Source organism: Pocillopora damicornis, chromosome 13, assembly GCF_964200805.1.
Source record: "Pocillopora damicornis chromosome 13, jaPocDami1.2, whole genome shotgun sequence".
In the NCBI taxonomy this organism is placed as follows: domain Eukaryota; kingdom Metazoa; phylum Cnidaria; class Anthozoa; order Scleractinia; family Pocilloporidae; genus Pocillopora; species Pocillopora damicornis.
Window position 1 is genome coordinate 6,478,248 of NC_142682.1, and position 27,905 is coordinate 6,506,152.

Sequence of the window (27,905 nt, forward strand, 5' to 3'; positions counted from 1 at the left end):
AATAATTCATTAATTATTTTTAACTAATCATTTTCACATTTAATCCATTATGTTTTGATTGAGGAGATTTTTCGTGACAAAATGAATGGCTGAGCTAAAAAAAAAAAACCGGGATTAAAACATATTCCCAATACTTCTGATACTGGTGGCTTGACAAATGGTATTTACGACTGGGCTTCGTTCAAACTCTGAAAATTACTGCGATGTTAAGTTGACTCTAAACCCTTGCGGGTTGGCAGAATTTTTTTTTTTTTAAGTCGAAATTTTAAAACGCACGCGAATAGGCGTGAACTCTCTAGCGGCCTTTGCGCAACAAACAGCTTCACCGGGAGATCCTATTTCAATTCAACTTTCTTTACATTCACGTTTGAGTCCTTTATTTTTGGAAAGTACATGCAAAAAAAAAAAAGAAAAAAAACTGTGACAATATCCTGCCATCTTCTCCTCACGCTTGGCCAATAACGCTTATCTACTAAATTATTTCAAAGATGCACATAATGTTGTTCAAGCTTTCTTAAGTCTAAGGGCTTTCAAACCGTTTAAATTTTGTTTTTATTGTACTAAATTTATGCAGATGAAAAAAAAAACAAAAAAACAATATGCACAGATAAATTCGATCCGATGAGAGATAAAAACGATCTAAAAGAAAGATTGGGACAAAAGCGGGACAAAACTACACACTCAAAATCCTTGATATTGAAATTTTTAAGTCGACAATCAGAGTTTACCAAAATGCATATAATTTAAAACTTCAGCGAACAAAAGACATCTCCTGGATACACTTGACAGGACTACAACAAGTTGTTCTTTGACACATGCACGATCAAAGCTGAGAGAAAAAGAAGCACCATTGGACGGCTTACAGGCAATCCGCTTCCCTGTACTGAAAAAATGAGAAAGATTGAAAGATTGATGTAAAGACTACATACAAATCATTCCTTCTTATGGTTAGTTGACAAGAGAGGAAAAAAGTTTGCTGTCTCTAAAAAAAAAAAAACAAAGACAAAAGTAAAAAGAAAACAAACAAAAAAACTCAAACATTGTCCTGCGGCGATCATGTCAAGTCATAAAACACTGAGATTATGTACTAAGAATTGAATGAGCTCTACTTTCCAAAGGAGAAAGATATAAAAGAACTTACGTGCCGCGTTACGAAAGACAAACCTAACACACCTCATTGTTGTTACACACCTGCTTTAAAAGAAGCTTTGAATCCCTTGTGCACTGTGGTAGAGTTTCTGTCACTCACGAACTGAACCCAAACCATATTCCCTTGACTCAGTATCGAGTTTGGCTTTGCATTTCCACACAGGCGTCCTGTCAGGATTGGACCAAAATGGCCATATATTCTCTTAGGATCACCAACCATGATGGATGCTTCACGGAACTCAACGTAGTCGTTTTTGCAATCCTCGCTGTCTTCCAGTTCAAATATGTCGAAGTTTATCTGGACTTTCCGTCCCTCAGGGACGATTAAAATCCACTGTTCTGCGTAATTTGAGGGGTAGTTCTCAATTTTGAATTTTGGTGTGCCAAACTCAATAGTTTCATCTTCGCCTGCATTCAGATAGTTTATGTCACCCTCTGCAAAATGAAAGTAGTCTGTTACCACATGAAAAATTAAAAGTTATCAAGTGAATACGTCTGCTTTGATTTGAAAAAAATAAGCTCGTGTCTAGCAACACTGATTGACAGGCTTATACCCTAAGCTTGTGGGTGAACACCCTGTGGTTAGTTTGCAGGATTGGTAGTCAGGCTTGTGACCTGTTACACCTCAGCCACTGGACTAAGACTCCATGGCTGATAAAATTTTAACTGTTGGCTGTAAAAGCCATCACCTCATTAAGACCCTCTTTGTATAGTTATTACCCACCTGTCCTAGACATGGCTATGAAGTTCAACTTAAATCCTGTGTAGTGTACAGTATCATCCGACACGAAGCGAAGATAGACGGTCGGTCCAGCCAAACTGCCGCCAGTTGTCCAGTCGACGTTGACGATATATCCCTGTAAATAATTGTAGCTATATCTTCCACATGCTTTAAACCGCTGGTTCAAATAGCTGTAGGAAGTTCCTCTTTGAAGATAGTCGCACTTACAATCAGAGCACCTTTCTATATCAATCCTGGGAAAAATATCACAAGCTGATATAACTGGTTTTCAGTTCTTACCAACCTTAAGGACAAAGTGAAGATTATCTACTGGAGAAGATAAATTACTTTGAATATATTAACAGTGTTTTTATTCCTAGTCTGACCGTGTCGGGCCTTAAAAGTCCCGATACGGGATTGAGTGATTACTGATATAATTGAGATAAATAAAGAGCAATTTGGTCTGAAATCATACGCGTAATTCCAAAATCGCACGGGCGCGCAGCGCGAGTTTCATTTGACAAAAATTTCACCACACAGAGTTCAGTTACCCATCATCACTGATACATTTAAATCTTAGCCCTTACTGACTCGTCGCTGATGCGAAATAGAGCGGGAGCGCACTGAATTCCCTCAGCGGAGCCTTATATCTAAGTAAAATCTGGTTGCTTATCAAGCGAATAAAATTTGGGTTTTGAAGTCATGACCAAGTAGTCCGTCCCATCTGTCCATACCTCTATACGTGAAATTACATTCAGACTGCACGACAAGCCGCATTTCGAGCACAAGTCAGGGCATTGTATATTGGGTAAGGAATAGGAAACCGAAAAAGGAAATGTAGAAGCACGGAAACAGGACAAATAACACACATAATATGCCATTTAGTAAAGAGAAAAGTAGTAAAGCGCTTGTCTCATATATTTTCAGCTTCAATTTCATGATTCCCTCTGTGTCCCGAATATAATTGTTGATTAATTAACAAAGGACGTAAGTTTCTATAGAAACTGTGGTGCTACGTCGGTGGAAGAGAGTAACAGGGTAATGTGGTATTATCAACTGAGTTAATAACGTAAATTGGCCACCGTAGAGAGTTTTAAAGCTGACGTATCGAGTATTAGCCCTTCGTCAGAGCGATAGACGAAGGGCTAACGCTCGAAACGTCAGCCTCTAAACTCTTTGCGGCGGCCAATTTACGTTATCAACTCAGTTGATAATACTAAATTACACAATTTTGACTTTTTGATGGAGAAGATAAATTACTTTGAATATTTTTAACAGCTCGATGAAATCAGGACAATTACCCTTTAAGGCCCATTTTCTGACCGACGATGTGCTCCATTTTCGAAAAAATATTTCACTGTACTTTAAAAACTTTGGCTGCATCATTTTTAGAAGTGTCAAACCTTGAAGTGCTATCAGTCTAAACGATTCTGTTTTGGTGGCGTTTCCAAAGTTAAATTTACTTATGTCTGTCAAGCAAAGTAGATGCGGCCTCAATTACTTTTTGAAGTTGTAGGCGCACAGACGAAAACGTAAACGTGTGCATTGTCTGCCTAGCGAGCATAGAATTCCAGACATGATTTTTAAAATCTAAATGTCGATGAGAAGGTACACCTGCAAGCGATTTCCCTTTTCAAATGGAATACCTTAGTCCTGAAATCTATTAATTATGTAATCAGCCAAATAGATTCATTCTGAATGAGTAAATTATACAGCAATTTATGTTTTTGTTGTCGTAGAAACTCACTTGAATCGCAGTGTCCTTTGTTGAAGAATGATGTTAAAACTGAAAAAAAAATTCATAAGTTACTCGACTGAATTGGAGAAGGTAAGAGATGGACTGCTCTCCATCTGTGCGTTTTTATGACGCAGCAACAACATAAGAGAGAAGCAAAAGAAAATAATGGGACATTGTTTTCTCTTGACGAGAAGGGGTTGGGACGAGACAGGGTTTGACCACGAGATGAAATGAAAACCAAGCTGAAACACAAACAAATCCGAAACTAAACGTTCTTTACCCAATTGATGGCAAATCAGTTCTTTATAAACATTTGCATTAGGCGCGGAGCTTAAAAAGGTCGGCGTCTACAAAATAATCGCCACGAAGCCGTAATTTCTAGGCCACACTGTGTCTCGATGTTTCAAAATCAAGCGTTCCTTTCTCACGTTGATGTCATCAGACGACGAACTTTCACGCATTGGATTCAGTTTATTATGTCCAGCTTATTAAAATAAGATGAGCAAAAAAATGTACTTAATATTATCAGAATTACGAACTGATTCCCTGCCATGCTAAACACCGTCTTGCAAGGTTGAAAAAACATGGAACATTACGCAGGAGCAGAGAACACTTCTCCGACTACAGATATCTAATGTAAGAAATCCGTAATTACACTGGCAAGGTTTCGTTAAGTTGTTTGCTATGAACATAAGCGAAAAAGTCTTCTCGAACAAACTTGGGAAGAAAATTTTAGTGACTGAGCATGTGGTAGACTGTCCTTGGAAGATTAAACATCTCTTGACTGGAAATGAACACAAGAATTTTCACGATAATCTTACAAATGAACAAAAACGAGCTCAATGCCTATGATTTACAACATTTAACGGTTAATTTTCGAGGAGGTGAACTAAAGTTGAGATTCAACCAGCAAAGTTCACCAATGGAGGTTATTGTTCAACAAATGGACTCTAATAAAGTCAGGCAACAAACAGTACACATCATCAAGGTCCCCCCCTCCGCCCTAATTTCCTTTGTAAGGAGATTTTGTTCAAGCTCTTAACATTCAGGTATGCAATCACGCGCAAATCCGAAGAATCTTCGCGACGTAAATCTCTGCCTGTGTTATATGCTCCATCTGTCGGTCCTTCTCGCCTTAGGATCTTGAGCCCGCTGATATATAAGGAGGGGCATTGGGTTTGAGTTACTACACGAAAGGCGCACGGAACCCGACCCCCTTTGATGACTTCCGGGAAGGTCTACGCGCTGTATCAAGAATTCATTCCAGTTACCAAGACGAACCTTGACACCTTGTTATATCTCTAACGACCGGGCTTTAGTGTACGTTTGCAATCTGGATAATAAACCCAAAATAAAAGACCCTCATAGTAAGTTCAATGTACGAAGTAAAAATAATGCTCACATGCAATTACTTCTTTCTTTTATTACTTGTCTATGCATTTGTTTCTCTATTTTTAATGGAGTTACAAGTTTAAAACAAGTTCCTTTTTTTACTAAAAAAAAAATAGAAAAATTTCTGAGAGGAACCTCATGCACCTTAAGCTTACGAACTGAAAATTTTAATTCTAATTGAAAAAACAATTTTGAATTTCATTCCTGACTTCTGCAAGACATTCGTAAAAAACCTTATTTGTTTTTTTTTTTTTTTTACCTTCTCAGGAAATCAACACATTAGCCAAGCTACGTAGACAAGATTCAGAGACGTTTATGCTAGATTCCATACGACAGCCCTGAAATACAAAGACTATTTTAAAGGCCGTATTTTGAAATAGGGAGACCTGAACCTGCAATATGGAACATAAGAGTTGTCTATGAATGACCTTTGGACTACTGGGATTGTAAATCGAAACAAAATAAAAGAATGGGGCTGGGATCAGTAAAAAAAAGTTTAATATGAGCATAGTCTGGGCGAGGAAATGGAATTTAGAACTCACCATTTTTTTTTTTTTTTAACCCTTTGCGTACCAAGTGGCCATATATGGCCACTTAAATACAGACCCCATTCGGGCGGCCTGAAAAGAGCACTTTGAGGGGCTGGAAACTAATACTACATTTCAATGTAAATTACATAAAGTCGTTAATTAGTTTTTTCGAGGATTTCTTCCATCGAGCTTGTTTTTGGGCGAATTTTGAGGCTTTTTGTGATTTGGACGTTTTGAACGGGGAGATTTAAATACCACCCCCCTTGGTATACAAAGGGTTAAGGACCCTCTTTTCACCGTGCATGAACAGAATTGTCGTATTTTTTAAAACTAGACACATTTTGCTACCTCTTTCTAAAAGAAAGCTCCCGGACCCTGTAGCTGAGCTGTAGGCTCAAAAAAGGGTCACATTTTTCAAAACTCAAAAAGTCTCTTTAGAGTTCAAGGCACTTCTATTGATACCGCTCCAAATTCTATTTCAATAGTTACTTTCTACTTTTTAGAGTTATCACTACTAGTTCTCGGATCCGCAAATTGATTGTCTGATTGATCGCGATTGTCTGCTTGCTTTTCGACGTCTTCTTTCTCGTTTTAGATCATGATGACAACCACAGCTAACAGAAAACAAACGAAGAAACTGCTTCCCGCAGTCAGGTCCCCAGCGCTGGGATCAATGGAGCTTAGAGTTGTTGTTTTCCTTGGAGTTGTTGTTTTCGATGATTCGACTGTCAAACAGGATGTTTTAAATGTAACAAATAATGTTGTCCTTAGCATGATTTAACATATGACTTACGCAAGTGAAGCGTAAATGTGTAAGGTGTACGTCAGTTTACTTTTATACGATCTTTTTACAGTCAAGTACTGATGCCGTGACATAAAATGCAAAAACTTCAAACAGATTGGAATAAATATCTTCACGTTTCAGTCTGCATCAAATTTGTCTTTACCAGAAGTTTTTAGGCGTGGCTAACAGAGGTTTCCACCAGAATCTAAAATAATGAAACATACCATAAACAGAATAAAGCGTTTGCATTTGTTCAGTTATTACCCACGCCCTGTTCTGGTGTAGCGCTTATTCGAAGAATTCTTCCGCTTACAGTAATTCTTCATATGCAGTTGGATATCCTGAGGGAACTGGGTACAAATAGTTTCGAATGCACAGATTCAGACATACAAGAAGGAAACCCTCCACTGGTAACCCTCCCCCCGTACCGCCGCCCCCCCCCCCCCCCCCCCACCCTCTTAGCTATAAATAACTGGTCATTACAGTTTTGTACTTTCCGAAGCAGTGATTCAAGGAGAAATTCAAGGGAAGTTCCAAAAAGTCGTTCGAATACTTTGATTCTTGGGTAATCTCGTTAAAAAAATTACTTGCATACAAAAGAAGGGTGCGCATTATTAGAAAACTACCAAAAATATCCTATGCTTATAATGTTCTTTTTTTTTCTTTTTAAGTGCGGGAATGAAGTGGGGGGGGGGGGGTTGTGCACGCGCGCTGGTAAGCAGTGCTCGTGGAAAAGAGGAAGCGAACCCTTTGTTCTAATTGACAAACCGGGCGAGCAATATCGACCCATCTTGTCTAATCGGGATTGCCGCGCGAGAAAAAATTGCTTCGAGGATTTACAATGTTTGGAATTTTAGGACAATGTCAACAATGGAGTCTTAAAAAGCCGCAGATGACTGTCAGAACAAAGAGAACATGAGCCACTTTCATAAACCTTTTATTGTGCTACAGAAACCTAAAAATATCACAATTAGAACACAAAGTAATATGTTTCCTAAGTCCTTGATTTATTAGGCTTGTTGGGTCAAGATGGCTGGATGTTAGCCACGTTTGTTTTTGCGTTTTTATGCACCTTGACTTCGTCCCAATCAATGAGAAAAAAAGAAAAAAAACAATGTCCTGCCATCTCATCCTCACGCTTGGCCAATAACGCGTAGATACTAAGTTATTTCAAAGATGCATATAATGTTGTTCAAGCTTTACTAAGTCTAAGGGCTTTCAAACCGGTTAAATTTTGTTTTTCTTGTACTAAATTTTTGCGTACAAATGAAACCGATTTAGCTCTAAAAGTAAACTGAACAACTTTTAACACGAAAACAAAAACCACAACACACAGATAAACTCGATCCTCTGAGAGCTAAAAATGACCTAAAAGAAAGATTCACGGGACAAAACTTCACACTCAAATCCTTGATATTAAGACTTTTCAGTCCACAATCACAGTTAAGCTAAATGCATATGATTCAAAACTTCAGCGATCTGGAGACATCTCCCGGATACACTTGACAGGACTAGAACAAGTTGTTCTTTGACACATGCATGATCAAAGCTGAGAAATGAAGAAGCATCATTGGACGGCTAACAGGCAATCCGCTTCCCTGTTCTGAAAAGATGAGAAAGATAGAAAGATAGATGCCGAGACAATATACAAATCATTCCTTTTTATGGTTATTTGACTAGATAAAGGAATAACGCTTGCTGTCTCTAAAAAAAAAAAAACAAACAAAATTCAAAACAGAAAAACTCAAACATTGTCCTGCGGCGACTTTGTACGTCAAGTCATAAAAAACTGAGATTATTCACTATGAGCTGAATGAGCTCTACTTTCCAAAGGAAAAGATGTAAAAGAACTCACGTGCCGCGTTACTAAAGACAGAGGTCAATAAAACACACCTGCTTTAAAAGAAGCTTTGAATCCCTTGTTTACGGAAGTGGAGTTTCTGTCACTCAGGAACTGAACCCAAACCATGTTCCCTTGACTCAGTATCGATTTTGGCTTTGCATTTCCACACAGGCGTCCTGTCAGGATTGGACCGTAAGCGCCAGAGATTGCTTTAGGATGACCAACCATGATGGATGCTTCACGGAACTCAACATAATCGTTTTTGCAATCCTCACTGTCTTCCAGTTCAAATATGTCGAAGTCTATCTGCACCTGCATTCCCTCAGGGACGATTAAAATCCACTGTTCTGCGTAATTTGAGGGGTAGTTCTCAACGTCGACTTTTGGTGAGCCAAAATCAATAGTTTCACCTTCGGTTGCATTCAGATAGTTTGTTTCACCCACTGCAAGTGAATATAGTCTGTTACCACATGAAAAAATTAACGAAATCCTTAAAGTTACGAAGAGAATACGCCTGCTTTAATTTGAAAAAATATTCCCGTGTGTAAGAACATTTATTGTCAGGGTCATACCCTGTCACAGCTAAGCTTGTGGGTGACACACCCTGTAGTTGGAGGGTAGTGGAGAGTCTAAAGCAGCAGGCTTAGGAGGGGTTGCAATTACCTGCCGGCTCCAGCCTTTGAAAATGGAGGGGGGACTTAACGTCTAGACAAGCAGCGGGACGCGGGATGGGTCAGCGGCAGTTGTCTGTCCAAAGCCCAGGGGTAGGGAGGGTAGGTTTTGGACTCCTCAGCCTCAAATTGTAGTTTGCCTGTGGGTTGAAAAGGGCTTCTTAGCTTATTTTTACAATGTACTGCTTTGCCTGACGGCCTTCAGGCTTATGCCTGGCAACTGCTCAGTCAGTGGGCTAAGACATCGCCCCCCCTCGAGACAGCCTAGCCCATGAAAATGCAGGGGAATTAACGTCGAGTTAGCACCTCCATGCAGCTCAGTTACAGGCCCATTCAAGTGTGGGTTGCAAATAGCTCTGTGTCTAAAGGTCAGCCGGGGTAAGGAGGGTAGGGTCTTTGGATCTCTCGGTCAACTGGAGTTTTTTTCTGAGACTGGAAAGGACTTGTCTTATTCATCTTGGTGGCACTCTGTTTTGCAGGATTGGTATTCAGGCTTGTGCCCTATCACACCTCAGCCATTGGGCTAACACTCCAGGGCTGTTAGAATTTTAACCGTTGGCAGTGAAAGCCATCACCCCATTGAGACCCTGTTTGAATAATTATTACCCACCTGGCATGGAAAAGGCTATGAAGGTCAACTTAAATCCTGTGTAATGTACAGTATCATCCGACACGAAGCGAAGATAGCCCGTCGATCCAGAAAAAGAGCCGGTAAAAAATCCAGCTGTCCAGTCGACGTTGAGGATATATCCTTGTAAATAGTTGTAACTATATCGTCCACATAATTTAGTCTGCCGGTGCAAATAGCTGTAGGTAGTTCCTCTTTGAAGATAGTCGCACTTACAATCAGAGCACATTTCTACGTCAACCCTGGAAAAAATATCACAAACCGATATAACTGGTTTTCAGTTCTTACCAACGCTAAGGACAAAGTGAAGTTTAATCTACTGGAGAAGATAAATTACTTTGAATATATTTACATTTTTATCCCTTGCCTGAATATGTTGAGCCTTAAAAGTCCCATTACAGGATTGATTGATTATTAATATAATTGAAAAGAATAAAGAACAATTTGGTCTGAAATCATACGAGTGATTCCAAAATCGAACGGGCGCATAGTACAAGTATGATTTCAGACCAAAATTGTACGACACAGTGTTCAATCATCACCTTATTAAAATTTGAAAACGCAAAATTCAGTCGCTAAAACACATGATTTTTTTATTTGGTCTGCGCAAATACTTCATTGATCCACTACTGAGCTGGTTCATAAAAAGTTGCAAAAGTTGTCTTTCATTTTCCTCAAATTTGATTGGTTACTTGAAAGAAGCCTTGAAATCTGATGGTTGTTGTGTTTAAGTAAAGCTATCTTATTGGCTGGGGAAAAAATGCGATTAAGAGCAAAAAGGGTGCAATTCGGGATATAATGAAATGAAATCGAAATGAAGTGTCAGCTTCAAAGTTTGCATATTACTGACGAGTATTATACATGAAAAACTGACCTGGAAAAGTGATAAAGAATGCCAGCATAAGTGTCGGGAACCGTAATGCTCCAACATTTGGTCTCATTCTTACCATAACTACCTGACTCAGGATATATAAGCTCACCACTGGAAGCTGTGATGTTCGTCATGCCATTGGGACAAACTATTGTGAAGACAAAGAGTTAGTTTAAATGTTGACTTCACTTGTCACCCAAATTGAGAGAACCCATGGGAGATTATCCTGATACGAGGGAGTCACTCGAAGTCTTAAGTTGGGTGGCAAGTTGCTAACTTCCCCAAGAGGTATGTTATTCTTATCACTAATACATTTAAATCTGAATAACTCGAACCCTTATTGACTCGTAACTGGTGCGAAATAGAGCTAAAGCGCACTTAATTCCCTCAGCGGAGCCTCATATCTAAGGAAATTATTACCTGATAGCTTATCAAGCGAATAAGGCTAAGTTTCGAAAGAGACTGTGGTACTGCTTTGGTGACAGAGTATAGCTGGGTAATTTAGGGACTTGTCAGAAATTAGCAGGGGGGGAGGGGGGGTGGAAACAGAGGGGGGGGGTCACAACTTTTTGAGCCTCAGAAAAGGGAGGGGTCATGAAAAATGGGCAGTTAAAAGGGGGAGGGTCATGCAAATATATGCCCGTGATCATGTAGAGGTTCACCCACAGAAGAAAAAGGAAGTTCTTTATTTGGAAGAGGTGGATGATCATGATGAATGTGAGGTAGATGAAGGGGATGAGGCATTACCCACTTGTTCTAGTGATGAAGACTTTGTATTGGGAGAAATAGGAGAGTCGAGTGATCAGTCGGACTCTTAATGCTGTCATCGAAAATGTATGTATGTAGCATGACAAAGAACAGATTAGAAATATATTTTGAGGTTTCATAATACTGACGCACCCTAGTGTATTGCAAGAACTAGATTTTATCATTTATACAAGAGGGGGAGGGTCATGATATTTTAGGCCAAGCTCAAGGGGAGGGTTAGCAAATTTCACTCCCATTGCAGGGATGGGTGACCTAATTTCCGAACCCAAATTTAAAATTCCCACCCCCCCCCCTCCCCCCCTGCTAATTTCTGACAAGTCCCTTAGTGTTAACAACTGAGTTTATAACGTAGATTGGCCACCGTAAAGAGTTTGAAAGTTGACTTTTCGAGCGTTAGCCCTTCGTCAAAGCAATAGAATCTCGCGATGGCCAATTTACGCCATCAACTCAGTTGATAATACTAATTTACACAATTTACTGATTGTTTGATTTACTGTCATGAAAACTTTGGGTGGCGGATTTTTAGCTCACAGCTCGCTGAAATCAGGGTTATTACCTTGTGTGACCAATTTTCTGAAAAAGGATGTGTTCTTTTTCCTTAAAATACTTCGCTGTACTTTATAAACATTGGCAGCATCATTTTTAGAAGTGTCAAATTGGTCAAACATCAGACAGTCTACACACGAAAAAACCAAATTTTGACATATTTCCATCAGTCTAAACAATTCTGTTTGGGTGGCATTTCCATAGCTAAATTTTCTTGAGTCTGTCAAGCAAAGTAGATGCGGCTTTAAGTACTTTGAAGGTGTAGGTACACAGATGAAAACGTGATCGTGTGCATAGTATGCCCAGCACGCGTAGAATTCTAGACTTGATTTTTCAAATCTAAATGTAGGTGAGAAAGTACATGTGCAGGCAATTTCCCTTTTCAAATGGAACAAGTTAAGCCTTGAAATTTATCAGTTGCTGAAGGCCTTATTAAGTATAGTGTGACGTCGAGTTGTATACATGCTTGAACTTTAGACTCGAGTTTGGACTCGCGATTAGTGTAAAAAACTTGTGATCTGAGAGTAGGTATTAAGGTTGTAGTCGATACCTTTCTGCTACTAATAACAATCATTAAAAACTTTCGTGGGGTTGAGGAACTATACGTTGATATTGCAATCAACAACAAGAATATTATAAACCGAATACACCTAGAAAGAATTTGCATTTTTATACCGAAACAGTTCGGGTTTCAAACTTACTTGAATCGCCTTGTCCTCTTTCAAAGAATAGTAATAAAACTGAAACAAGAAAACATTCATCAGACATTAGACTGAAAAATATCCAGGAGGGGGCCACATAGACTGTTTTTTACTTGTACTTTTTTTTTTAATATGATGCAGCAAGAATCCAGGCGAGAAGCAACAGAGATCAATGGGACATTATTTTCGCTTGTCCGGAAGAGATTAGGACGTGACAGGGTTTTAGCCGCCAAAAAGAAAAAATAAACTAAGAGGAAATAATAACTGGAGATGAAATAAAACACAAAATGAAACAGAAATGAATTCGAAACGAAAATTTCCTTCCCCAAATGAAGGCAAGTTATTATTTAACCATTTTCATCAGGTGCAGCGCATGAGAAGCTCGGCTCTGCAAAACAATCGCCCTGAGTTTAAGAAACGAGGACAGCGACGCCGTCGACAACGTTGGTTAAAAGATGAACATATATTTTACCTACGAATCGCGCGATACTCTAAAGTCATTTAGTTTGTTTCTCGCCGTAAAAACTATCAGGAAACTGAACATGGAACACAGCGTTAAATTTGAAATAGAAATTCAAAAACTTAGCCATCGCCGTTCACGTCCTCCAGACAACACGAAGTTTGATCATTTCATGTTGTTGTTTTGCAGGGGACGCACAGAAATTTACGAAGATTTATAACACACGTGCACAGCCATTGTTGTGTTCATGAAACTCGTTGTTTATTGAGGTTCCAGTTGCCGTTGCCGTTGTGGTTTTCTTAAACTCACTTACGTTTCGGCTGCGCTGTTTCTGGATTTTCGTTAAAACAAGCATTTCTTTCTCTTATTGATTTCATTCATGAATGGACCTTCGTGTATTTTGTATACTTATCAGACCCAGCAATTCAAAATTAAATAAGCCAAAAAGATGTAATTCACTTCAAATATTACCAGGTTAACGAAAGTACTCTTGAATCCTTGCTAAAGTTGAGCAGGATGTATGCGGTTTTGAACGGGGTTTGCGCATCGCCCAGAAATCTATAAGCGAGCTGCCAGATCCTTAACACATTGTCAATAAGATTAACAGGCTAGAAGACATAAAGGAAAATCAAAATCAAAAGAACTTAACTTGAAAGCGGGAAAAATGATTCAGGCGTGTCGCTCTCTGAGAAATTAGGATGGTTAGATACATGAAAGATGAACAATTTACCAATGACAGAGGCAGCTGTAATGAGTTGGTTGAATTTGAATACTCCCATTCTTCCACTCCGTAAATTTCTTTCAGTCTGTAACAGTAAAATATCAGGATTCACTGAGCAGAGTACGACAAATGCCTTCGTGATTGGTCAAATAACAGTAACCTTATCCAAATATGTATAAATATGTTTGTCTGTAACCTTATTGATCGTAGAAATGACGTCCACGATGAACGTAACCACGCGGTGCAGTCGAGTGGTTTCCTTTCAAAGTTTAGAATATTTGCATATTTCTAATTTTGCAATTGTTTGTACGAGATAAAGTTTTTCTCTGACATGACGACGGTTGTATTACATCGAACGTCATTTTTATTGTCTATAAACTTTTATATAATAAGCTCAGTTATGCACGCATTCTGATTGGTTCTCACTTATGATCTATTGGAGGACAGACGCATAGATGACGTCATCATTAAAACTTTTGCTCTCTGTTATTTTAAAATGGCGGAAAGTTTTGAAAATTTAGACGATATTTTAGCTGAACGAAGATTTCGAAAAAAGTCTTCACATCAGTGAAGTGTGTCACATCAGTGCCACTTTTTTGTTCTTACCACATTTTGACTTCATCTGTGATCTATTACTGAACAGACGCACGGCAACTTGGAATCTATTTGTTAAATTGACAATAGTTGTCGACCAATAGGAGAGACAATTTCTACAGTTAGGCCCGAGTCGCACCGTAGTTTTTTTGGTTTTACGAAAAAAATTGTTAAAAAGTAGCGAAAAATAAGTGCGACCCCGTATTTGAAAAACTTGCCAAAGTTTTGCAAATTACCAAATTTTCGCTAATTTTCAAAGGAACCGATGCCCTATCTCGGAGGCTTCCAACATTGATTTAACTCTTGGTATTGCACGGCATTACGAGAAATTTTCCAACTGAAAAAGAAGAGGATATTTTTAATTAAGAAAAAGTTACAAAATCAAGTCGCTTTAATACACAAAGAATTTTTCATATCCCAGAGATTCACTGCTGCCAAGATACTCGTCCTAACTAATAAACTTCTATACGACATTGCAAAGGTTACTGAAGCAATCGGAAATTTTCTCACACACACGCACAAATAGTAAACAAGTCAGACAGGTATGATTATTTAAGGTAATTCACTGTTAACAACTGAGTTGAAAACGTAAATTAGCCACCGTAAAGGGTAAAAAAGCTAACGTTTCAGGCGTTAGCCCATCGTCAGAGCGATTGGAGGAATTGTGGGTTGTGTGTGGGTTTATATGTAGAAAGTGGAGGTATGCCATTGGTGGGAATATGGTGACGAGAAAAAAAGGAATAAATTAGTTGAATGAAAAGCGCTCGTTGATTCCGTGGGGATTAAGGGTGCCGATTTGGAAGATAAATTTTTGTTCTAGTGTTTTACGGCTTTCCGAATTGCCTAGATGTAAGGAAAGGCCGCAAACTACCATATGCTGTTTAGAATGAGTAGGAAGATTAAAGTGTCTAGCGACTTTACGGTGGCTAATTTACGTTTTCAACTCAGTTGTTAACACTAAATTACCTGCTATACTCTCCCACCGACGCAGCACCACAGTTTCTCTAGAAACTTACCCCTTTATGATTATTTAAGACTCAGAGCTTCTCGAAAAGTACAAGGTTTCGGTTATTTTCTTAAACACGAAATTCCAACAATTGCAAAAATCCTCATTCCGTGCGTGTCTCAAATTGATCGGCTGGACTGTTTACATGCGAAGAAATTTACTTGAAACTGCTAACTGATCGCTCTTTCCAAGATGCTTCACAACAATTGAACACGCTAGTGTATTCAAACTTTGCCTATTGTTTTGGTTCGGATTTTTTAAGACAATGAAGCTATTGTTATCTGTCCTTAGGGATTTTTCAGTTCGGTGACGCGATCTTAGACTCGGGTTAAGTCGGCTCCAGTTCGTAAATTTTCAATGATGACACTTTGGTTCCCCACGGGAGTCTACTAGGGAAAACACAGACAGACTAGCAGGGTAGGTCAAAAGTTTAACTATAAACTGTCATACCTCGACATGACGCGTCTGCCGGAAGGATGTTGATTTACACTTTGATTCACGTAGGTTGATTCACACCACGCGAGTCCTTCCGTGTAATGTTCCACTCCGGCACAGAGTAAATAAATAAAAATATGCATGAAATCTAAAGTCTAGGAAGTAATTTATCTCAGTCATGTCATTGTGAGCAAGCGTTCTTGGAAAGCTGGGAGCAATCAGGAATGCAAGTCAGTTCGATCGAAGGTTGTTTCGATCGAAGGTCGTCTTCGATCGAACTGACTTTTGGTTTCGATCGAAACGACCTTCGATAAGCCCTGTTAAATCTATAAGCGAGCTGTTCGATCCTTGCCACATAACAATCGCCCTTAGGCCATAATTTCTCGGTTGTGCTGTTTCTAGATGTTTCTAAAACAAGTATTTCTTTCTCTTATTTATTTCATAAGTGAATGGACTTCCGTCTATTTTGTACGGTTTATTAGGACTTATTAGATCCCGCTTATCAAAATGAAACTGGCTAAAAGGATCTAATTCACTTCAAATACTACCAGGTTAACGAAAGTACTCTTGACTCCTTGCGAAATTTGAGCACGAAGTATGCGGTTTCGAACGGGGTTTGCGAACGTCCTGTTAAATTTATAAGCGAGCTGTTCGATGCTTTTGACATTATCATAAAGATTTATAAGCTAAAAGACATAAAGGAAATGAAAATCAAAAGAACTTAATTTGAAAGCGGGAAATTTATACTAGGTTGTCGCTCAGTGGGAAATTAGGATGTCTTGATGCTTTAGCCTATTGTACAACACAGAACATATGTGCGCTATCGTCCAAGGTAAAAAAAAACTAAACTCAAACACATTGAAATAAAACTAACAAAATTACTTACATATCGGTCCCGCTTGTGCCAAAGGTTTGGAACGAAAGAACGAAGGTACTGCTATTCAAGGCGAAATCTTGCGAAACTCCGGCTTATAAGGGACGCTAACTTAGCTTTTATATGTGCGTGGTGACGCTAAAAGATCCGATTACAAACCGATAGGAAAAAGATAAACATTGTAACTACGATCGTAACTAGGCACACAAAGTAATTGATAATTGATCTAATCAAAAAACTGTTCTTTTGTTCGATATCCTTAACAGATGTAATGATTTCGTTGAATTTAAATTCTCCCATTCTTCCACGCAGTAAATTTCTTTAGGTTAGAACAGTAAAATATCAGAATTCACTGAGCAGAGTACGACAAAGGCCTGCGTAGTTAGTAAAATAACGGTGACCTTATCCAAAGATTTTTAACATATTAACCACAATTTTCTATTGTCTATAACCTTATTGATCATAGAAATGACGTCAACGATGAACGTAACCACGCGGCGCAGTCGCCTAGTTTCGTTTCAAAGTTTTGAACATCTGCATTTTTTTTTAATTTTGTAATTGTTTGTACGAGATAAATTTTTTCTCTGACATGGCGAGGGTTGTATTGCTTGGAACGTCATTTTCATTGTCTATAACCTTATTAAAAACAGTTCTCGACCAATGGGAGGGAGAATTTCTACAGTTAGGCCCGAGTCGCACCAGAGCTTTATTTTTTGTTCAAGAAAAAATTTTTAAAAAGTAGCGAAAAATGAATGCAGCCCCGTATTTGAAAAACTTGCCAAAGTTTTGCAAATCGCCAAATTTTCGCTAGTCTTCAAAGGAACCGATGTCCTACCTCGGAAGCTTCCAAATTTTGGCAAAACAAACATTCCTGTTTTAGCCATTTAACCCTTGGTGTTGCACGGCATTACGAGGAATTTTCAAACTGAAAATGAAGAGGATATTTTTGATAAATAAAGTTACAACATTAAGTCGCTTTATTACTCAAAGAGTTTTTCATATTCCAGAGATTTACTGCTGCCATGATACTTGCAAATTTCTATATGACATTGCAAAGGTCACTGTAGCGGTAGAAAATTTCCTACACACACACAAATAGTAAACAAGTCAGACAGTTATGATTACTCACAGACTCATAACTAATCGAAAAGTACAAGGTTTCGGTCATTTTCTTAAACGCGAAATTCCAACAATTGCAAAAATCCTCATTCCGCACGTATCTCAAATTGATCGGCTGAACTGTTTACATGCGAAGAAATTTACTTGAAACTGCTGACTGATCGCTCTTTCCAAGATGCTTCACAACAATTGAACGCACTAGTGTTTAGGGTGCTGGGATACCGTGACAGCACCGTCGTGACAGCGCCGCTTTCATATAAATGTCTCTAACTCGTACCTGGGTCTGATTACACTGGAAGCAGTGATGTGGACAATACAAAAAATTCAACCAAAAATTCTCCTTCCGATGCAAGTATTGAAGCCAGCACAAGTAGCGTCAGTGTCAACCAAAGCGCAAAAGATCAGTAGGAAAATAATCATAGATCTTCATAATCAAAGATCTTCAGCTGTCAGGACGACAACGCCCGAGGAAGATATTGATTTTATTAATATGCCGTCGCAAATTCCGTTCTCAGACGATAATTTTTTTTAGTTTTCACGTCGTTGTTTTCCAAGAGGACGGCTAAAAAATGTACAAAGGTTTAGAACGCTCAGCCTTTGCTATTTTTCTGACCATTACATCTGTTGTTTTGCCACGTCTTCATTGCCGCCGCCTTCGTAGTTTGCTAAAGGTCCCTTAAATTAACGAGGGTATCATTAATCGAAGTAAATATTTCACCTTCTCAGTAGCGTGCAACGTAGAAGGAGATCCTAGGAGAGAGGATCGCTCCCCAACCCCACTATCACAACGGCAGCAATGAATGAGCTTTCAGCTGAGCATAACTCGACTTCTAGTGACGATAAGATAATCTTTTAGTGCGGGTGATTTCTATTCAATAGGAAACCTCCTATGTTTGTTTCTAAGATTAAAGGCCACAATGAAAATTGTCAGACTTTGACATTATATGGCTTTGAGTTTATATAATTCTTCTGTTATAATCAAATCATTCATTAATTATTTTTAACGAATCATTTCCACATTTAATCCATTATGTTTTGATTGAGGAGATTCTTCGTGACAAAATGAATGGCTGAGCTAAAAAAAAATCGGGATTAAAACATATTCCCAATACTTCTGATGCTGGTGCAGGGGTGGATCCAGGGTAGTTTACCTGATTTCCGGAACTCACTCAAATTTTTTCCGACCTAGTTAAATGTTGATAAAAGTACTTTTGGAAAACACTCTAATTTCCCTTTGGAAACTACTGATACTTTTGTGGAAATCACTAAACATCTTCCAGAAATAAACCATCTTCCTGTTTTACAGTTATTTATTAAAGAAAATACGTTTAGAATGACTAATTTCGTTATAATTGCGGTCATGAGGCGTTCGGGAGCGCTCCGGATCACGCGCTGGCCTTTCGAGCTTCGATTACACCTCGGAAACCGTCGGAAGCCGTCGGAAAATGTTCGTGGAGCCAATCTTTACGCAACTGGTGGGTGTAAGTCCTTGTTATTTGGTGACAATAACAGGCGGAACACAGTCAAAACCCCTCACGATTGGCTAGCAAAGATTTCGTCATCGGAACTCACTCAAAACACTCTTCTGATTGGCTTGTTGTGTTTGGAAACTACCTTGGAAACTACTGACAAAGTATAAAAAGGGCAGTTCCTCCCGCAGCGGGTCTCTTTCGTTGCTCCTACAATACAAGTACTTTTGAACTTGCTCAGGGGTTAACGACGGAATTTACTGTTAAACGTTTAAAAAATACTAGTGTTATGACTCGCGGAGATCCTGTTTGTCGGAGGGAGGATTGTTCTCCCTTCGACATTGGCCTAGTTTTCGACGAGATCCACAACTACTCGCCGCATCAGAAGCTGGAGTTCGTCGAAAACGTGTGGAAACCAGGTGAGCTTTTTGATTTCCCCGTGTCAATGGAAAATGGAAAATCTCGTAAGTTTGTCTCGGGCTGGCTGAAAAGATTTCCATGGCTAGCTTACTCCAAATATTTCGATGGAGCATTTTGTTTAGCTTGTGTTTGTTTCGGAGTTCAGTGTGGGCGAAACGCTAATAAGTTAGACAAATTATTGAAGTCTCCTCTCACAAATTGGACTTCGGCCGCTTCTCGCTTAACCAAACACTCGCTAGGAAATTGTGAAATTCACAATTTTTCTATGACTGCTATGAATGATTTCAAGAGAATGATGCAAAGAGGAGCTGTCCCAATTGACCAGCAGTTAAATAACATAGTTCAACAGCAAATCGCGAGAAATCGGGAGATTCTAAAGTCCCTTTTCAAAACTATTATTTTCTGTGGGAAAAACAACATCCCACTCAGGGGGCGGAGAGATGATGATCCCACTAATGCTGCCCTAACCGGTAATTTCCAGGCATTGCTAGAATTCCGGGTAGACAGTGGTGACCAAACACTGCAGCAACACCTGGACACTGCACCCAGAAATGCCACATACATTTCAAAGACCATTCAGAATGAAATGATAGAAACTGTTGGTGCTCACATTTTGAATGATCTATCACAGGAAATAAGAAATAGTAACTTCTCTACCCAGTCACAGCTACACTTGAAGACATCTCACTTAACAGAAACAGCCCTGGAGACTCAACCTGGAATCCAACAAGCAGACATGATGCTCAGTCCTTAATTAATGCAATCAACTTTTCCTTTATTGTTTCTCTTGTTATTGTCAGACATATTTTGGGATTAACTAGACCACTCACAGTGAAGCTGCAACAAAAAGCAATGGATCTTCTAAAAGCTAAAGATGAACTTGCTCTTTTGAAATCAGTCCTTAAAGACATGAGCACTGACATTGATAACAGACATCATAATCTCTACCAGGAAGCAGTGACCATTGCAAGACAAGTAGCAGTCCAGCCAGAAATGCCAAGGATAGCCCAGAGACAAATGCATAGAAATAATGCTCCTGCTGCAACTCCTGAGGGATATTTCAAGATCAATCTCACTAGAGTTTTTCTTGACCATGTACTCCAGCAGCTCAACACCAGATTCCAGGATGATGTATTTGTTTGCTATAAAGGTATTTCGATTATTCCCTCTGTTTTACTAGCTACTGACCCTGCCTGGAAGGCCAATGTTTTGGAATTTTGTAACCATTACAGACAGGACATACCAAATTATGCAGGATTACAGGCAGAGCTTTTGTTATGGGAGAGATTGTGGAAGGGGAGGGATAACAGAGGAGATATTATTCCTGACAGTTTGGAGGCTACACTGAAGGATATTGACAAAGATGCATATGTCAACATCTATTCCATGCTGAAAGTCCTGATCACAATTCCAATTTCATCTGCATCTTGTGAGAGATCCATATCATTCCTTCGGAATCTTAAGAACTATTTGAGAAATACAATGACCCAGGACAGACTGAATGGATTGGCACTGATGCATGCCCACAGAGACATGGATTTTGACCTTGAATGTATAATAGATTTATTTGCTGAGTTACATCCTAGGAGAATGAGAATGGCAAACATTTTGTAATAATTTTTTGCACCAGCTGTTTCTAGAGTACTTGTGAGTTATGTTCTGTCTGGGTTATGGCCTTTAAGTCTCATAATCCTTAAACTGATGGAGAACAGTACAGAAGCTCAAACTGGTGCCTGTATAACTTTTTTCAACTCATTTCAAGGTTATTTTCTATTTTTTTTTACTTGTGATGATTTTCCATTGACATTGACATTGGGTTTTCATGTTAAGCTTAATGATTAACAAACATTTTCACTGAACTCAACCAGCTTCACAGCAATTCCCAAGGATGAAGAAAGGCTAGTATTATTTCAAATTATCATTTTACTTCAATTTGTATATCATTTTATGATTCTTATAATTTATATTTTTCTAATAACTGTTTTATTTTTTGAATTCCAGCTCCCAACACAGGCTAACCATCCATAAAGCCCTTCTCTCTCTCTCAAATTCTTTTCTGTGTTGTGCTCCTATAAATGAAATGAATAAAAGCCAGCTCAGGAAATGTTGTTTTTAGTGTTGCTAAACATTTGGATTTATTGAGCCTGGCTTTCATTCATTTCATTCATTATAGGAGCACAACACAGAAGAAATTTGAGAGAGAGAAGGGCTTTATGGATGGTAAGCCTGTGGTCCCAAGGATGAAAAAGGCAAGTAGATTTTTATTATCAATCTTTGAACTATATCATCAATTGTGCTTGTTTTTCTTTTGTTATCAAAAACACTAACACTTGGTTCGTTTTTTTTTCTCCACATCTTGATTTTCCTGACTGGGAGGTGATGTTTTCCAGTGTGAAAAGTCTTGGTGATGACTTGGCCTTCCTGAAAACACTATATACACTGGTTTGCACAGTAGCTAAAGGTGGAATATTTGTAGATCAGAGTGTTTCCTGTAGTACTTTCAAGAAAAATAAATGTTTTTTGCCTTTTTGATTACATGCTTTTTTAGTCTTTTGGGGGCAATTAAATTTCCTAAAAATGCATGAAATGGCCTTTAGAGAGCTCCAAATTTCAAATTTTCTCGGGGGGGCATGCCCCCGAACCCCCCTAGCAGGAGTGGGTCCTCGGGTGGAAACTACTCACTCAAAATCCTGGATCCACCCCTGACTGGTGGCTTGACAAATGGTATTTACGACTGGGCTTCGTTCAAACTCTGAAAACTACTGCGATGTTAGGTTGATTCTAAACCCTTGCGAGTTGGCCGAATTTTTTTTTTTTTTTTTTAAGTCGAAATTTTAAAACGCGCGCGAATAGACGTGAACTCCCTAGCGGCTTTTGCGCAACAAACAGCTTCACCGGGAGATCCTATTTCAACTCAACTTTGTTTACATTCACGTTTGAGTCCTTTATTTTTGGAGAGTACATGCAAAAAAGAGAGAAAAAAAACTGTGACAATATCCTGCCATCTTCTCCTCACGCTTGGCCAATAATACTTATCTACTAAATTATTTCAAAGATGCACATAATGTTGTTCAAGCTTTCTTAAGTCTAAGGGCCTTCAAACCGTTTAAATTTTGTTTTTATTGTACTAAATTTATGCAGATGAAAAAAAAAAAAAACACAACGCACAGATAAATTCGATCCGATGAGAGATAAAAACGATCTAAAAGAAAGATTGGGACAAAAGCGGGACAAAACTACACTCAAAATCCTTGATATTGAAAATTTTAAGTCGACAATCAGAGTTTACCAAAATGCATATAATTCAAAACTTCAGCGAACAAAAGACATCTCCTGGATACACTTGACAGGACTACAACAAGTTGTTCTTTGACACATGCACGATCAAAGCTGAGAGAAAAAGAAGCACCATTGGACGGCTTACAGGCAATCCGCTTCCCTGTACTGAAAAAATGAGAAAGATTGAAAGATTGATGTAAAGACTACATACAAATCATTCCTTTTTATGGTTAGTTGACAAGAGAGGAAAAAAGTTTGCTGTCTCTAAAAAAAAAAACAAAGACAAAATTAAAAAGCAAACAAACAGAAAAACTCAAACATTGTCCTGCGGCGATCATGTCAAGTCATAAAACACTGAGATTATGTACTAAGAATTGAATGAGCTCTACTTTCCAAAGGAGAAAGATATAAAAGAACTTACTTGCCGCGTTACGAAAGACAAACCTAACACGCCTGATTGTTGTAACACACCTGCTTTAAAAGAAGCTTTGAATCCCTTGTGCACTGTGGTAGAGTTTCTATCACTCACGAACTGAACCCAAACCATATTCCCTTGGCTCAGTATCGAGTTTGGCTTTGCATTTCCACACAGGCGTCCTGTCAGGATTGGACCAAAATGGCCATATATTCTCTTAGGATCACCAACCATGATGGATGCTTCACGGAACTCAACGTAGTCGTTTTTGCAATCCTCGCTGTCTTCCAGTTCAAATATGTCGAAGTTTATCTGGACTTTCCGGCCCTCAGGGACGATTAAAATCCACTGTTCTGCGTAATTTGAGGGGTAGTTCTCAATTTCGACTTTTGGTGTGCCAAACTCAATCGTTTTATCTTCGCTCTGCATTCAGATAGTTTATGTCACCCTCTGCAAAATGAAAGTAGTCTTACCACATGAAAAATTAAAAGTTATCAAGTGAATACGTCTGCTTTGATTTGAATGAAAATAAGCTCGTGTCTAGCAACACTGATTGACAGGCTTATACCCTAAGCTTGTGGGTGAACACCCTGTGGTTAGTTTGCAGGATTGGTACTCGGGCTTGTGACCTGTTACACCTCAGCCACTGGACTAAGACTCCATGGCTGATAAAATTTTTAACTGTTGGCTGTAAAAGCCATTACCTCATTAAGACCCTCTTTGTATAGTTATTACCCACCTGTCCTAGACATGGCTATGAAGTTCAACTTAAATCCTGTGTAGTGTACAGTATCATCCGACACGAAGCGAAGATAGACCGTCGGTCCAGCCAAACTGCCGCCAGTTGTCCAGTCGACATTGACGATATATCCCTGTAAATAATTGTAGCTATATCTTCCACATGCTTTAAACCGCTGGTTCAAATAGCTGTAGGACGTTCCTCTTTGAAGATAGTCGCACTTACAATCAGAGCACCTTTTTATATCAATCTTGGGAAAAATATCACAAGCCGATATAACTGGTTTTCAGTTCTTACCAACCTTAAGGACAAAGTGAAGATTATCTACTGGAGAAGATAATTACTTTGAATATATTAACAGTGTTTTTATTCCTAGTCTGATCGTGTCGGGCCTTAAAAGTCCCGATACGGGATTGATTGATTACTGATATAATTGAGATAAATAAAGAGCAATTTGGTCTGAAATCATACGCGTGATTCCAAAATCGCACGGGCGCGCAGCGCGAGTTTCATTTGAAGTCACAACTATGATTTCAGACAAAAATTTCACCACACAGAGTTCAGTTACCACTCTATAACACCCATTTTCAAAACGCAAAATTCAGTCGCTCAAATACAGAATTTTTTTAGATAGTCTGCACAAAAATTTTATTGATCCAGTTCTGAGCTAACTCGTAAAAAGTTTCCAGAAATTTGATTGGTAACTTTATAAAGAAGCCTTGAAATCTGATTGGTTGTCTTTCAGTAAAGCTTTCTCATTGGCTGGGAAAAAGACACAATTAAGAGAAAAAAGGGTGCAATTCATGATTTCATCGCATCAGTGAGAGCCAAGTAGTTTGTATGGATCTCCACTGATTTCCAAATGAGTGTGATAAAAGTATATAGTTATATCTATTTTGGTGATGATTATCATAACATCCAAATAAAATACGAAAAGCAGTCTGATAATTGCGCCAGTTACGTGAAGAGTTACGATTCAATCATTTGCATTTTTACCCACTAAATATTTTTTTTATTCTCGTCCTCTTTTTCTGATTTGGTATCGTAATCAAAAGGAAAGAAACCCACGTTGGCCATGCAGCTTTCAAAAAAAAATGAAGTGGCTCGAGCATTTTTCAAATATTCTTTCGTCGAGATGGTTGACACTGCTCTCGCTCTTTTTAAGAGCATGCAAGCTACGAGGTTGGAGATGCGCCATCTAAAAAATTCGCTTAATCCCGCCGGTGATCATGCATATTTATATCCTCTCGGGAACTAGCACCATATTTCAGAGGGTTTAAAGGTAATTTTCTGAGTTGTTATGAAATGAATTTGTGATTTTGTTTGTCTCTGCTTTTAGATGTCCATTAACATGATGATTGACGGCAGCATCAAATGACATGGAAATGAAGTGTGAGCCTCAGAGGTTTACATGTTACTGACGAGTGTTATACATGGAAAACGTACCTGGAAAAACCATATCGAATGCGATAATAAGTGTCGGGAACCGTAATGCGCCAACATTTGGTCTCATTCTTACCATAAGTACCTGACTCAGGATATTCAAGCTCACCACTGGATGCTGTGATGTTATGCCATTGGGACAAACTGTTATGAAGACAAAAAGTTAGTTTAAATGTTGACTTCATATCTCATTCAAAATTGAGAGAACCCATGGGGAGATTATCCTGATACGAGGGAGTCACTCGAACTCTTTAGTGGAGTTGGAAGTTGCTAACTTCCCCGAGAGGTAGATTGTTTTCATCACTGATACATTTAAATCTTAGCCCTTACTGACTCGTCGCTGATGCGAAATAGAGCGGGAGCGCACTGAATTCCCTCAGCGGAGCTTTATATCTAAGTAAAATCTGGTTGCTTATCAAGCGAATAAAATTCGGGTTTTGAAGTCATGACCAAGTAGTCCGTCCCATCTGTCCATACCTCCATACGTGAAATTACATTCAGACTGCACGACAAGCCGCATTTCGAGCACAAGTCAGGGCATTGTATATTGGGTAAGGAATAGGAAACCGAAAAAGGAAATGTAGAAGCACGGAAACAGGACAAATAACACACATAATATGCCATTTAGTAAAGAGAAAAGTAGTAAAGCGCTTGTCTCATATATTTTCAGCTTCAATTTCATGATTCCCTCTGTGTCCCGAATATAATTGTTGATTAATTAACAAAGGACGTAAGTTTCTATAGAAACTGTGGTGCTGCGTCAGTGGAAGAGAGTAACAGGGTAATGTGGTATTATCAACTGAGTTAATAACGTAAATTGGCCACCGTAGAGAGTTTTAAAGCTGACGTATCGAGTATTAGCCCTTCGTCAGAGCGATAGACGAAGGGCTCACGCTCGAAACGTCAGCTTCTAAACTCTTTGCGGCGGCCAATTTACGTTATCAACTCAGTTGATAATACTAAATTACACAATTTTGACTTTTTGATGGAGAAGATAAATTACTTTGAATATTTTTAACAGCTCGATGAAATCAGGACAATTACCCTTTAAGGCCCATTTTCTGACCGACGATGTGCTCCATTTTCTAAAAAATATTTCACTGTACTTTAAAAACTTTGGCTGCATCATTTTTAGAAGTGTCAAACCTTGAAGTGCTATCAGTCTAAACGATTCTGTTTTGGTGGCGTTTCCAAAGTTAAATTTACTTATGTCTGTCAAGCAAAGTAGATGCGGCCTCAATTACTTTTTGAAGTTGTAGGCGCACAGACGAAAACGTAAACGTGTGCATTGTCTGCCTAGCGAGCATAGAATTCCAGACATGATTTTTCAAATCTACATGTCGATGAGAATGTACACCTGCAAGCGATTTCCCTTTTCAAATGGAATACCTAAGTCCTGAAATCTATTAATTATGTAATCAGCCAAATAGATTTATTCTGAATGAGTAAATTATACAGCAATTTATGTTTTTGTTGTCGTAGAAACTCACTTGAATCGCAGTGTCCTTTGTTGAAGAATGATGTTAAAACTGAAAAAAAATTCATAAGTTACTAAACTGAATTGGAGAAGGTAAGAGATGGACTGCTCTCCATCTGTACGTTTTTATGCTCAGCAACAACATAGGAGAGAAGCAAAAGAAAATAATGGGACATTGTTTTCTCTTGACGAGAAGGGGTTGGGACGAGACAGGGTTTGACCACGAGATGAAATGAAAACCAAGCTGAAACACAAACAAATCCGAAACTAAAAGTTCTTTACTCAATTGATGGCAAATCAGTTCTTTATAAACATTTGCATTAGGCGCGGAGCTTAAAAAGGTCGGCGTCTACAAAATAATCGCCACCAAGCCGTAATTTCTAGGCCACACTGTGTCTCGATGTTTCAAAATCAAGCTTTCCTTTCTCACGTTGATGTCATCAGACGACGAACTTTCACGCATTGGATTCAGTTTATTATGTCCAGCTTATTAAAATAAGATGAGCAAAAAAATGTACTTAATATTATCAGAATTACGAACTGATTCCCTGCCATGCTAAACACCGTCTTGCAAGGTTGAAAAAACATGGAACATTACGCAGGAGCAGAGAACACTTCTCCGACTACAGATATCTAATGTACGAAATCTGTAATTACACTGGCAAGGTTTCGTTAAGTTGTTTGCTATGAACATAAGCGAAAAAGTCTTCTCGAACAAACTTGGGAAGAAAATTTAGTGACTGAGCATGTGGTAGACTGTCCTCGGAAGATTAAACATCTCTTGACTGGAAATGAACACAAGAATTTTCACGATAATCTTACAAATGAACAAAAACGAGCTCAATGCCTATGATTTACAACATTTAACAGTTAATCTTCGAGGAGGTGAACTGAAGTTGAGATTCAACCAGCAAAGTTCACCAATGGAGGTTATTGTTCAACAACTGGACTCTAATAAAGTCAGGCAACAAACAGTACACATCATCAAGGTCCCCCCTCCGCCCTAATTTCCTTTGTAAGGAGATTTTGTTCAAACTCTTAACATTCAGGTGTGCAATCACGCGCAAATCCGAAGAATCTTCGCCACGTAAATCTCTGCCTGTGTTATATAC

General features: G+C 38.7%; 3 protein-coding genes across 10 annotated transcripts; 1 reads left to right on the forward strand and 2 right to left on the reverse strand.

Annotated features, from left to right (window-relative positions):
- Window positions 1-350: 350 nt before the first annotated feature.
- LOC113683751 (ovochymase-2-like) lies at window positions 351-26,919 on the reverse strand (the record flags this gene model as incomplete). Its single annotated transcript, XM_089192481.1, has 5 exons — window positions 351-883; window positions 1,192-1,584; window positions 1,874-2,124; window positions 25,320-25,460; window positions 26,807-26,919. Coding segments are annotated over 5 exons (990 nt in total), but the record flags the coding sequence as incomplete, so codon positions are not given.
- LOC113683739 (ovochymase-2-like) lies at window positions 7,235-16,759 on the reverse strand. 4 transcript variants are annotated; one of them, XM_089192531.1, is made up of 8 exons: window positions 16,445-16,759; window positions 14,354-14,454; window positions 13,533-13,608; window positions 12,343-12,381; window positions 10,331-10,475; window positions 9,439-9,698; window positions 8,208-8,600; window positions 7,235-7,917 (listed from the first exon to the last, which is right to left on the reverse strand). In XM_089192531.1, exons 3-8 carry the CDS (start codon window positions 13,579-13,581, stop codon window positions 7,826-7,828), a joined length of 978 nt encoding a protein of 325 aa, XP_089048657.1. In that variant the 5' UTR covers window positions 13,582-13,608; window positions 14,354-14,454; window positions 16,445-16,759; the 3' UTR covers window positions 7,235-7,825. The 4 variants fall into 4 exon arrangements, with proteins under 4 accessions (XP_089048657.1, XP_089048658.1, XP_089048656.1 ...); XM_089192532.1 differs by lacking the exon at window positions 16,445-16,759 and adding an exon at window positions 15,574-16,379; XM_089192530.1 differs by lacking the exon at window positions 14,354-14,454 and having other exon boundaries at window positions 16,445-16,758.
- LOC149035221 (52 kDa repressor of the inhibitor of the protein kinase-like) lies at window positions 19,172-21,972 on the forward strand. 5 transcript variants are annotated; one of them, XM_089192527.1, is made up of 4 exons: window positions 19,172-19,439; window positions 20,102-20,590; window positions 21,309-21,338; window positions 21,614-21,972. In XM_089192527.1, the coding sequence occupies exons 1-4, from the start codon at window positions 19,310-19,312 to the stop codon at window positions 21,682-21,684; spliced, it is 720 nt and encodes a 239-aa protein (XP_089048653.1). In that variant the 5' UTR covers window positions 19,172-19,309; the 3' UTR covers window positions 21,685-21,972. The 5 variants fall into 5 exon arrangements, with proteins under 5 accessions (XP_089048653.1, XP_089048654.1, XP_089048655.1 ...); XM_089192528.1 differs by having other exon boundaries at window positions 19,176-19,439; window positions 21,442-21,972; XM_089192525.1 differs by having other exon boundaries at window positions 19,186-19,439; window positions 20,102-21,202; window positions 21,442-21,972.
- Window positions 26,920-27,905: the final 986 nt, after the last annotated feature.